Genomic DNA, 12,824 nt, shown 5'->3' with positions numbered 1-12,824 from the left:
AAGTCCTCCCAAAAACCATAGAGAGAAACCGGAAGTCCTCCATAACCATAAAGAAAAGCCGGAAGTCATCTAGAACCATAGAGAAACCAGGAAGTCCTCCAAAAACCATAGAGAGGAACCGGAAGTCCTCCAAAACCATAGAGAAAAGCCGGAAGTCCTCCGAAATCATAGAGAAAAGCCGGAAGTTATCTAGAACCATAGAGAAAACAGAAAGTCCTCCAAAAACCATAGAGAGGGACCGGAAGTCCTCCGAAACCATAGAGAGAAGCCGGAAGTCTTCCTTGAATTATAGAGAAAAGCCGGAAGTCATCTAGAACCATAGAGAAAGCAGGAAGTCCTCCAAAAACCATAGAGAGGGACCGGAAGTCCTCCAAAACCATAGAGAGAAGCCGGAAGTGTTGCGACAATCATAGAGACAAACCTGAAGTCCTCTAAAAACCAGAGAGAAGGCAGGAAGTCCTCCAAAAACCATAGAGAGGAACCGGAAGTCCTCCAAAACCATAGAGACAAACAGAAAGTCATCTAAAACCATAGAGACAAACCGGAAGTCATCCAAAAACCATAGAAAAAATACGAAGTCCTTCAAAAACCATAGAGAGGGACCGGAAGTCCTCCAACAATCGCGGTAATGAGCGGGAAGTCAGCTTAAAAACCATAGAGAGGAACCGGAAGTCCTCCAAAACCATAGAGAGGAGCCGGAAGTCTTCCAAGACCATAGAGAAAAGCCGGAAGTCATCAAGAACCATAGAGAAAACAGGAAGTCCTCCAAAAACCATAGAGAGGAACCGGAAGTCCTCCAAAACCATAGAGACAAACAGAAAGTCATCTAAAAACCATAGAGACAAACCGGAAGTCATCCAAAAACCATAGAAAAAATACGAAGTCCTCCAAAAACCATAGAGAGGGACCGGAAGTCCTCCAACAATCGCGGTAATGAGCTGGAAGTCCGCTTAAAAACCATAGAGAGGAACCGGAAGTTGGCTCCATAACCATAGAGAGGAGCCGGAAATCGGCTCTAAAACCATAGAGAAGAACCGGAAGTCCTCCAAAACCATAGAGAGGAGCCGGAAATCGGCTCTAAAACCATAGAGAGGAACCGGAAGTCCTCCAAAACCGCGGTAATAAGCCGGAAGTCAGTTGAAAAACCATAGAGAGGAACCGGAAGTCCTCCAAAAACCATGGCGACCAAGCGGAATTGGGGGATTCTGATTGGTCGGTTGGGGAGGAGGGAGGCGGGGCCAGCGAGGGAAGGGGGCGTGGCCGGGCGGTGCCACTTCCGGGGTCCGGCGGGAGCGGCGCGGAGGCGCCGTGGGGGGGGTAAGGAGGGGGGGGGAGGGGAGGGGGGGGATGGGAGGTGGGGGAGGGGCGGAATTTGGGGTGGGGGAGGGGTCCCGGGTTTGGTTTTTGGGAGGATTTGAGGCTTTCCCGGTTCTGGGAATTCCGAATTTGAGGCGGCGCGAGCGCCACGAGGGGATTTTGGGGCCTTTTGAGGGGATTTTGGGACTTTCTGGGTCTCTTTGAGTGGATTTTGGGTCTCTTTGAGGCGATTTTGGGTTCCCCCAGACCTCTCTGAGTGAATTTTGGGTCCTCCTGGGTCCCTCAGAGAGGATTTTGGGACCCCCCGGGTCTCTTTGAGTGGATTTTGGGTTTCTCTGGGTGAATTTTGGGACCCCCTGGGTCTCTCCGGGAGGATTTTGGGACCCTTTGAGAGGATTTTGGGTCTCTTTGAGTGAATTTTGGGTCTCTTTGAGTGGATTTTGGGTCCATTTGAGTGAATTTTGGGTCCCTTTGAGCGGATTTTGGGACCTTCTGGGTCTCTCTGAGTGGATTTTGGGGCCCTTTGAGTGGATTTTGGGGCCCTTTGAGGGGATTTTGGGTCTCTCTGGGTGAATTTTGGGTCTCCCCGGGTCTCTCTGAGGGGATTTTGGGTCCCTTTGAGTGGATTTTGGGTCCTCCTGGGTCCCTCTGAGGGGATTTTGGGACCCCCCGGGTCTCTCTGAGTGGATTTTGGGTCCCTTTGAGGGGATTTTTGGGCCCCTTTTAGTGAATTTTGGGTCCCTTTGAGTGGATTTTGGGACTTCCTGGGTCTCTCCGGGAGGATTTTGGGTCTCTTTGAGTGGATTTTGGGTCCCTTTGAGGGGATTTTTGGGCCCCTTTTGGTGAATTTTGGGACCCCTTGGGTGAATTTTGGGGCCCTTTGAGGCGATTTTGGGACCCCCTGGGTCTCTCCGGGAGGATTTTGGGACCCCCTCGACCTCTTTGAGGGGATTTTGGGTCTCTTTGAGGCGATTTTGGGTCCCTTTGAGGGGATTTTGGGTCTCTTTGAGTGGATTTTGGGTCCCTTTGAGGCGATTTTGGGTTCCCCCAGACCCCTCTGAGTGAATTTTGGGTCCTCCTGGGTCCCTCAGAGAGGATTTTGGGACCCCCCGGGTCTCTTTAAGGGGATTTTGGGTCCCTTTGAGGGGATTTTTGGGGCCCTTTGAGGGGATTTTGGGTCTCTTTGAGTGGATTTTGGGTCTCTCTGGGTGGATTTTGGGGCCCTTTGAGGGGATTTTTGGGCCCCTTTTAGTGAATTTTGGGACCCCTTGGGTGAATTTTGGTTCCCTTTGAGTGAATTTTGGGACCCCCCGAGCCCCTTTGAGGGAATTTTTGGGTCTCTTTGAGAGGATTTTGGGACCCCCTCGACCTCTCTGAGTGAATTTTGGGACCCTCCGGGTGGATTTTGGGTCCCTTTGAGTGAATTTTGGGACTTTCTGGGTCTCTCCGGGTGGATTTTGGGGCTCTCTGAGGAGATTTTGGGTCCCTTTGAGGCGATTTTGGGTTCCCCCAGACACCTCTGAGTGAATTTTGGGTCCTCCTGGGCCCCTTTTAGTGAATTTTGGGACCCCTTGGGTGGATTTTGGTTCCCTTTGAGGCGATTTTGGGACCCCCCGGGTCTCTCTGAATGGATTTTGGGTCTCTTTGAGTGGATTTTGGGGCCCTTTGAGTGGATTTTGGGTCTCTTTGAGTGAATTTTGGGTCCCTTTGAGGCAATTTTGGGACCCCCTGGGTCCCTCTGAGTGGATTTTGGGTCCGTTTCAGCAGATTTTTGGCCCCTCTCAGGTGATTTTGGGTCTCTTTGGGTGGATTTTGGGTCCATTTGAGGGGATTTTGGGACCCCTTGGGTGAATTTTGGGACCCCTTGGGTGAATTTTGGGTCTCTCTGAGGGGATTTTGGGTCTCTTTGAGCGGATTTTGGGTCCATTTCAGCAGATTTTTGGCCCCTCTCAGGTGATTTTGGGTCTCTCTGTGGGGATTTTTGGCCCCTCTCAGGTGATTTTTGTCCCTCTCAGGTGATTTTTGGCCCTCTCAGGTGATTTTGGTCCCTCTCAGGTGATTTTGGTCCCTCTCAGGTGATTTTGGTCCCTCTCAGGTGATTTTTGGCCCCTCTCAGGTGATTTTTGGCCCCTCTCAGGTAATTTTGGGTCTCTTTGGGTGGATTTTTGGTCCCTCTCAGGTGATTTTGGTCCCTCTCAGGTGATTTTGGTCCCTCTCAGGTGATTTTGGTCCCTCTCAGGTGATTTTGGTCCCTCTCAGGTGATTTTTGGCCCCTCTCAGGTGATTTTTGGCCTCTCTCAGGTGATTTTTGTCTCTCACCTGTCCCAGGTGCGATGTCCGAGCCCGACCCCGCCCCCGAGGACCCCCCCGGAGCCCCCCGGGACCCCCCGGGGCCGCTGGCGCTGCTCAAGGCGCGGGCGCTCGACGTCACCTTCGAGGTGGGCGACGAATACGAGATCATCGAGACCATCGGCACCGGCGCCTACGGCGTGGTCAGCTCGGCACGGAGACGGGACACGGGTGAGGGACACCTGGGACACCAAAAACACACCTGGGGACACCTGAGACACACCTGGGGGGAGCTGGGGACACCTGAGATACAGCTGGACACACCTGGGGATGCCTGGGGGTACCTGGGGACAGCTGGGGACACCTGAGTCACACCTGGGGACACCAAAAACACACCTGGGACACACCTGGGGACACCTGGGGGTACCTGGGGACACCAAAACCACACCTGGGGACACCTGGGGACACCTGAGACACACCTGAGACACACCTGGGGACACCTGGGGACACCTGGGGACACCTGGGAGGAGCTGGGGACACCTGAGATACAGCTGGACACACCTGGGGACACCTGGGGACACCTGGGGACATCTGGGGACACCAAAACCACACCTGGGGACACCAAAACCACACCTGGGGACACCTGGGGACACCTGAGACACACCTGAGACACACCTGGGGACACCTGGGGACACCAAAACCACACCTGGGGACACCTGGGGACACCTGGGGGTATCTGGGGACAGCTGGGGACACCTGAGTCACACTTGGAGACATCTGGGGACACCTGAGGGGCACCTGGAGACACCTGAGATACACCTGAACCTCACCTGGGGACACCTGGGGACACCAAAAACACACCTGGGGACATCTGGGGACACCTGGGGGTACTTGGAGGTTCCATGTGACACCTGAGGACACCTGAGACACACTTGGAGACAGCTGAGACACCTGGGGGCACCTGGGGACACACCTGGGGACACCTGGGACACACCTGGGGGGAGCTGGGAACACCTGGAACCCAGTCTGGAACCTTCTCTAGAACCCGCTCTAGAACAATCTAGAACCGAGTCTAGAACCGATCTAGAACCGAGTCTAGAACCGCTCTAGAACATTCTAGAACACACCTAGAACCCGATCTAGAACGTTCTAGAACCCGATCTAGAACCCAGTCTAGAACGTTCTGGAACCCAGTCTAGAACCCGGTCTAGAACTCACCTGGAACACACCTGGGGGGAGCTGGGGACACCTGGGGACACCCAAAAACACACCTGGGGACACCTGGGGACACCTGGGGACAGCTGGGGGGAGCTGGGACACACCTGAGGACATCTGGGGGTACCTGGGGAGCACCTGGGGACACCTGGACACACCTGGGGACACCTGGGACACAGCTGGGGGGAGCTGGGGACACACCTGGGGACACACCTGGGGACACCAAAAACACACCTGGGGACACCTGGGGGGAGCTGGGGACACCTGGGAGTTAACTGGGACACACCTGAGGACATCTGGGGGTACCTGGGGAGCACCTGGGGACACCTGGAGACACCTGGGACACACCTGGAGACACTTGGGGACACCTGGGGGACACCTGGGGACACCTGGGGTCACACCTGGGGACACCAAAAACACACCTGGGGGACACCTGGGGACATCTGGGGACATCTGAAGGCACCTGGGGACACACCTGGGGGACACCTGAACACACCTGGGAACACCTGGGGACACCTGAGGACATCTGGGGACACCTGGGGTCACACCTGGGGACACCAAAAACACACCTGGGGGACACCTGGGGACACCTGGGGGGGTCTGGACACACCTGAGGACACCTGAAGGCACCTGGGGACACCTGGGGACACCTGGGGTCACACCTGGGGACACCTGAGGACACCTGGGGACACCTGGGGACACCTGGGGACACACCTGGGGACACCTGAGGACACCTGAGGACAGCTGGGGACACACCTGGGGACACCTGGGGGGAGCTGGGGACACTCCTGGGGACACCTGGGGGACACCTGGGGCCACCTGAAGGCACCTGGGGCCACCTGAAGGCACCTGGGGACACCTGGGGACACCCCTAGGACCCACCTGGTGGCCACCCCCCCTCCCCTCCCCTCCCCCACCCCCAGGCCAGCAGGTGGCCATCAAGAAGATCCCCAACGCCTTCGACGTGGTGACCAACGCCAAGCGGACGCTGAGGGAGCTGAAGATCCTCAAGCACTTCAAGCACGACAACATCATCGGCATCAAGGACATCCTGCGGCCGGCGGGGCCCTACGGGGAGTTCCGCTCCGTGTGCGTGGGAGGGGGGAGGGGTGGGGTTTGGTTGAGTTGGGTTTGGTTGGGTTTGGTTGGGTTTGTTTGGGTTTGGTTGGGATCGGTTGGGTTTGGTTGAGTTGGGTTGAGTTGGTGGGGTTGGGTTTGGTTGGGATTGGTTGGGTTGGGTTTAATTGGGATGGGTTGGGTTGGGTTGGTTTGGTTGGTTTTGGTTTGGTTGGTTGATTTGGGTTTAGTTGGTTTGGTTGAGTTGGGTTTGGTTGGGTTTGGTTGAGTTGGGTTTGGTTGGGTTGAGTTGGGATTGGTTAAGTTTGGTTTGGTTTGGTTGGGTGGATTTGATTTAATTTGGTTAATTTGGGTTTAATTGGGTTGGGTTTGGTTAAGTTGGGTTTGGTTGAGTTGAGTTGGGTGGATTTGATTTAATTTGGTTGATTTGGGTTTATTTGGGTTTGGTTGGGTTTGGTTGGGTTTCGTTTGGGATGGGTTTGGTTGGGTTGGGTTTGGTTGGGTTGGGTTGGGTTGATTTGATTTAATTTGGTTGATTTGGGTTTAATTGGGATGGGTTTGTTTGGTTGAGTTGAGTTTGGTTTCGTTTGGTTGAGTTGGGTTGGGTTGGTTGGGTTGGGTTGGTACCACCAACACAATCACCACCATGACCACCACGACCACCATGGTCACCACCATGACCACCACCATGACCACCATGGTCACCACCATGGTTGCCACCATGACCACCACCACAACCATCATGGCCACCACCATGACCACGATGACCATCATGACCACCATGACCATCATGGCCATCATGGTCACCACCATGACCACCACCACGACCACCACCACCACCACCATGGTCGCCACCATGACCATGATGAACACCATGGTCACCACCTGACCATGACCACCACCACCACAATGACCACCATGGCCACCATGGTCACCACAACCACCACAATAACCTCCATGGTCACCACCATGATAACCAACACCATGGCCACCATGACCACCATGGTCACCACCATGACCATGATGGCCACCATGGCCACAATGGTCACCACCATGACCATGATGACCACCACCACCATGGCCACCATGGTCACCACCACCATGGTCACCACCACCATGACCACCATGGTCACCACCATGACCACCATGGTTACCACCATGACCACGATCACCACCACCACAACCAACACCATGGCCATCATAACCACCATGGTGGCCACCATGACCACCACGGCCACCAACCCAACCCCCACCCCATTCCAGCTACGTCGTCCTTGACCTGATGGAGAGCGACCTCCACCAGATCATCCACTCCTCCCAACCCCTCACCCTTGAGCACGTCCGCTACTTCCTCTACCAACTCCTCCGCGGCCTCAAATACATCCACAGCGCCAACGTCCTCCACCGCGACCTCAAACCCAGCAACCTCCTGGTCAACGAGAACTGCGAGCTGAAAATCGGCGATTTCGGCATGGCCCGCGGCCTGGGCGCCGACCCGCGCCAGGCCAAGGCGTTCCTCACCGAATACGTCGCCACGCGCTGGTACCGCGCGCCGGAGCTGCTCCTCTCGCTCCACCGCTACACCCGCGCCATCGACATGTGGTCGGTGGGTTGCATTTTTGCCGAAATGCTCGGACGCCGGCAGCTTTTTCCCGGTCGCAATTACGTCCACCAGCTCCAGCTGATCATGGCGGTGCTGGGGACGCCGCCGGCCGGCGTCATGGCGGCCATCGGCGCCGAGCGGGTGCGTGCCTACGTGCAGAGTTTGCCGCCGCGGCCGGCGGTGCCGTGGGAGAGTCTTTTCGGCGCGGCCGAGCCGGCGGCGTTGGCGCTGTTGGGGCGGATGTTGCGGTTCGATCCGCGGGAGAGGGTGGGCGTGGCCGAGGCGTTGCGTCACCCGTTCTTGGCCAAGTACCACGACCCCGAGGACGAGCCCGAGTGCGTCCCGGCCTTCGACTTCGCCTTCGACCGCCAGGCCCTGACCAAAGAGGAGATCAAGGCGGCCATCGTGGCCGAGATCGCCGATTTCCACGCCCGGCGCGACGGCATCCGCCGGCAGATCGCGCCGGCGCCGGCGGAGGCCGGAATCAAAATGGCCGACGCCAACATGGCGGACGTCGGGGTCAAAATGGCCGACGCCAACATGGCGGACGTCGGGGTCAAAATGGCCGACGCCAACATGGCCGGCATCCACGTGGTTGACGCCGGCGTCAAAATGGCCGACGGCGGCGTCAAGATGGCCGACAGCGGCGTCAATATGGCGGACGCCAACCTCAAGATGGCCGACGCCAACGTCAACATGGCGGCCGGCCCGGCGTGGCCGCCGTGCGCCGACGTGGACATGCCCAGCCCGGGCCCCGCCCCCGACTGCCCGATGGAGTCGCCGCGGGTGAAGGCGGAGCCGGGGGCGGCGCCGGCGGCGGCGGCGGCGCCCAAGAGGGACGGCGCCATCTCGGACGACACCAAGGCGGCGCTGAAGGCGGCGCTGATGAAGTCGGCCATGAGGAACCGGAGTAAAGGTGAGGAAGAGGAGGGGGGAGGGGCGGGGCCCGTGCTGGGATTGGTTGGGGGGGCGTTGGTGATGTCGTTGGGTCGTTGATGACGTTATTGGGTCATGGATGGGGTCATTGGGTCGTTGATGACGTCATTGGGTCGTTGGTGATGTCATTGGGACAACAGTGGGGTCGTTGATGAGGTCATTGGGTCGTTGATGACATCATTGGGTCATGGATGGGGTCATCGATGAGGTCATTAGGTCGATGATGTCATCGGGTCGTCAGTGGGGTCGTTGATGACGTCATTGGGTCGTTGATGACATCATTGGGTCATCAGTGGGTTTGTGGGGTCATTGATGATGTCATTGGGTCATTGACATCATGGGGTCGTCGATGAGGTCATTTGTTGGGCTGGGTTGAGCTCTGATTGGTTGGGGACGTTGATGACATCATCGGGTCATTGATGAGATCATGGGGTTATTGATGACATCATAGGGTGATCATTGGTTGGGGTTGGGTTGAGCTCTGATTGGTCAGGGTCATTGATGACGTCATTGGGTCATTGGTGATGTCATTGGGTGATCAATGGGGTGTTGGGTGGTGTTGAGCTCTGATTGGGGGCGTCAATGACGTCATTGGGTCATTGATGACATCATGGGGTCATTGATGACGTCATTGGGTCATTGATGACGTCATGGGGTCATTGATGATGTAATTGGGTGATCAATGGGGTCATTGGTTGGGCTGTGCTCTGATTGGTTGGGGGGGCGTTGATGACGTCATTGGGTCATTGATGATGTCATTGATGACATCATTGGGTGATCAACGGGGTCACTGGTTGGGTTGAGCTCTGATTGGTTGGGGGCGTTGATGACATCATTGGGTTATCGATGGTGTCATGGGGTCATGGATGACATCATTGGGTCATTGATGACGTCATTGGGTCATGGATGATGTCATCGGGTCGTTGATGACATCATTGGGTCATTGGTGACGTCATCGGGACATTGATGACATCACTGGGCGATCAACGAGGTCATTGGTCGGCTCGAGCTCTGATTGGTTGAGGGGCATTGATGACATCACCGGCTCGTCGATGAGGTCACCGATGACATCATTTTGTCACCGATGACATCATCGCGCCATCAATGACATCACCGTGAACATCGGTGCGACAACCCATGACCTCATCGCGTCCCCGATGACGTCACCGGCCCTTCGCCGAGCTCACCCGTGACATCATCGCGCCGCCCATGATGTCATCGGGCGATCAACGCCCTGATTGGCTCCTCCTCCTCCTCTTCCTCCTCATCGCCCCGCCCCCAGACCCTCCCTGCCCCGCCCCCGAGGCCGCCGAGGGCCGGAAGCCGGTGACGGCGGCCGAGCGGCAGCGGGAGCGGGAGGAGAAGCGCCGGCGGCGCCAGGAGCGCGCCAAAGAACGCGAGAAGAAGCAGCGCGAGCGCGAGCGGCGCGAGCCGCGCCCCCGGGGGGAGGGGCTCCACGGCCTGGTCCTCACCGACGACGACCGGCACCTCCTGGAGCGCTGGACCAAGATGGCCGACGGCGGCGCCCCGCCGCGACAGACGGCCCCGCCCCCTCCTCCTCCTCCTCTTCCTCCTCCTCCTCCGGTGGCCCCGCCCCCTCCCGCCGAGGCGTGGCCGGGGGCGTGGCCGGAAACCGGCGGCGACGCCGACGTGGCCACGGTGACGCAGCAGCTCCAAAAGTCGCAGGTGAGGGGGGTGGGGGAGGGGCTTTGGAGAGATGGGGGAGGGGTCACGGGGGTGGCTCCGCCCCCTCCCGGATCGTGGCCACGCCCCCCATCCCCCGGCGCAGGTGGAGGATCCGTTGCCGCCGGTGTTCCCGGTGACGCCCAAGGGGAGCGGCGCCGGTTACGGCGTCGGCTTCGACCTGGAAGAGTTCCTGAGCCAATCGTTGGACATGGTGGGGGAGGCCAAGGACAGGTGGGGAGGGGGAGGGGGAGGGGAGGGGGAGGGGCTGGGTTTGGTTGGGATGGGTTTGGTTTGGTTGGGTTTGGTTTGGTTGGGTCATGGTTTGGTTGGGTTGGGTTTGGTTGGGTTGGGTTTGGTTGGGATTGGTTTGGTTGAGTTGGGTTTGGTTTGGTTGGGTTGGTTGGGTTTGGTTGGGTTTGGTTGAGTTGGGTTTGGTTGGGGTTGGTTGGGTTGGGTTGGTTTTGGTTGGGTTGAGTTGAGTTTGGGTGGATTTGGTTGAGTTGGGTTGGGTTTAATTGGGATGGGTTTGGTTGGATTTGGTTGGGTTTGGTTTGGTTTGGTTGGGATTGGTTGGGATTGGTTGGGTTGGGTTGAGTTTGGTTTGGTTGTGTTGAGTTAATTTGATTTAATTTGGTTGATTTGGGTTTAATTGGGTTGGGTTTGGTTGGTTTTGGTTGAGTTGGGTTGGGTTGGGTTTGGTTGGGTTGGGTTGGGTTGAGTTTAGTTGAGTTTGGCTTGGTTTGGTTGAGTTAATTTGATTTAATTTGGTTGATTTGGGTTTAATTGAGTTCGGATGGGTTTGGTTGGGTTGAGTTGAGTCGGGTTTGGTTACTTTTGGTTGGATTTAGTTGAGTTGGGTTGGGTTTAATTGGGATGGGTTTGGTTGGGTTGAGTTGGATTGGTTGAGTTTGGTTGGGTTGGTTTGGTTGGGTTCGGTTGATTGGACTTAATTTGGTTGGGTTGGTCTTAATTGGGATGGGTTGGGTTGGGTTTGGTTGGGTTGAGTTGATTTAATTTGGTTGATTTGGGTTTAATTGGGTTTGGTTGATTTGGGTTTAATTGGGTTGGGTTTGGTTCGGTTGGGTTTGGTTGAGTTTGGTTGATTTGGGTTTAATTGGGTTGGGTTTGGTTGGGTTTGGTTGGGTTGGATTTGCTTTGCTTTTTATTTAATTTAATTCGGTTTAATTGGATTTCTTCGCTTCAATTGTCTCTCCATCGCCCCTCCCCCACCTCCCACCCCTCCCCCACCCCCCCCACCCCTCCCCCACCCCAGCCAGGGCGATTCGGCGCCGCTCTCGGCGTCGCTCTTGGCCGATTGGCTGGAGGTTCACCGGCTGAGCCCGGCCTCCCTGGAGAGCCTCCAGCGCGACCTCCAGCTGGGGTCGCCCATGATGCTGGCTGAGGACGAGCCCTGACGGACGGACAGACGGACACACGGACAGATGGACACATGGACACAGCCAGGGACACACGGACACACCCATGGACACACGGACACGGACATGGACACACGGACACAGCTCCCTGGAGAGCCTCCAGCGCGACCTCCAGCTGGGGTCGCCCATGATGGTGGCTGAGGACGAGCCCTGACGGACACACGGACACACGGACACACCCAGGGACACACCCACGGACAGACGGACACACCCACGGACACACGGACACAGCTCCCTGGAGAGCCTCCAGCGCGACCTCCAGCTGGGATCGCCCCCATGATGCTGGCTGCGGACGAGCCCTGACGGACGGACAGACGGACACACGGACAGATGGACACACCCACGGACAGACGGACACACCCAGGGACACACGGACACACCCACGGACACATGGACACACGGACGCGGACACACCCAGGGACAGACGGACACACGGACACAGCTCCCTGGAGTGCCTCCAGCGCGACCTCCAGCTGGGGTCGCCCATGATGCTGGCTGAGGACGAGCCCTGACGGACGGACAGACGGACACACCCATGGACATGGACACACGGACACACCCATGGACACACGGACACACCCATGGACACACGCAGGGACAGACGGACACACCCAGGGACAGACGGACACGCCCCCCTGGAGAGCCTCCAGCGCGACCTCCAGCTGGGATCGCCCCCATGATGCTGGCTGAGGACGAGCCCTGACGGACGGACAGACACACGGACACACCCAGGGACACACGGACACACCCATGGACACACGGACACACCCACGGACACACGGACACACCCAGGGACACACGGACACACCCACGGACACACGGACACACCCAGGGACACACGGACAGACGGACACACCCAGGGGCACACGGACAGACGGACACACAGATACACGGACATGGATACGGACACATGGACACACGGACACTCGGACACACGGATGCTCGGATACACGGACATGGACACACAGACACACACACGGACACGGACACACGGACACGGACACACGGACACACAGACACGGACGCACGGACACGGACACGGACATGGACACGGAGACACACATGGACACACGGACACACGGACACGGACACGCCCACATGGACACGTACACGCCCCAAGGACATGGACACGCCCCCACATACATGGACACGCCCACACGGACATGGACACGCCCCCACTGACATGGACACACCCCCCACAGACATGGACACGCCCCCACGGACACGGCCCCAGATATGTCCACGAACACGCCCATGGACACGCC

The 12,824-nt window shown here is 57.5% G+C and overlaps 1 protein-coding gene across 2 annotated transcripts; it reads left to right on the top strand.

Annotated features, from left to right (window-relative positions):
* Window positions 1–1,275: 1,275 nt before the first annotated feature.
* MAPK7 (mitogen-activated protein kinase 7) lies at window positions 1,276–11,640 on the top strand. 2 transcript variants are annotated; one of them, XM_058860851.1, is made up of 7 exons: window positions 1,276–1,317; window positions 3,646–3,837; window positions 5,745–5,910; window positions 7,162–8,417; window positions 9,720–10,123; window positions 10,227–10,354; window positions 11,397–11,639. In XM_058860851.1, exons 2-7 carry the CDS (start codon window positions 3,651–3,653, stop codon window positions 11,536–11,538), a joined length of 2,283 nt encoding a protein of 760 aa, XP_058716834.1. In that variant the 5' UTR covers window positions 1,276–1,317; window positions 3,646–3,650; the 3' UTR covers window positions 11,539–11,639. The 2 variants fall into 2 exon arrangements, with proteins under 2 accessions (XP_058716834.1, XP_058716835.1); XM_058860852.1 differs by lacking the exons at window positions 1,276–1,317; window positions 3,646–3,837 and having other exon boundaries at window positions 5,779–5,908; window positions 11,397–11,640.
* The last annotated feature ends 1,184 nt before the right edge of the window (window positions 11,641–12,824 follow it).

Source organism: Poecile atricapillus, chromosome 34 (genome assembly GCF_030490865.1).
Source record: "Poecile atricapillus isolate bPoeAtr1 chromosome 34, bPoeAtr1.hap1, whole genome shotgun sequence".
Classification (NCBI taxonomy): domain Eukaryota; kingdom Metazoa; phylum Chordata; class Aves; order Passeriformes; family Paridae; genus Poecile; species Poecile atricapillus.
The sequence above is the reverse complement of the archived record's forward strand: the minus strand, read 5'-3'. Positions and strand labels throughout refer to the sequence as shown.

Excerpts from the sequence above, each read along its gene's own strand:
- MAPK7 (XM_058860851.1), top strand. The coding sequence starts at position 3,651 with ATGTCCGAGCCCGACCCCGCCCCCGAGGACCCCCCCGGAGCCCCCCGG. Across the intron at positions 3,838-5,744 it reads GGCACGGAGACGGGACACGG|GCCAGCAGGTGGCCATCAAG; the intron begins GTGAGGGACACC and ends CCCCACCCCCAG. Across the intron at positions 10,124-10,226 it reads AGCAGCTCCAAAAGTCGCAG|GTGGAGGATCCGTTGCCGCC; the intron begins GTGAGGGGGGTG and ends CCCCCGGCGCAG.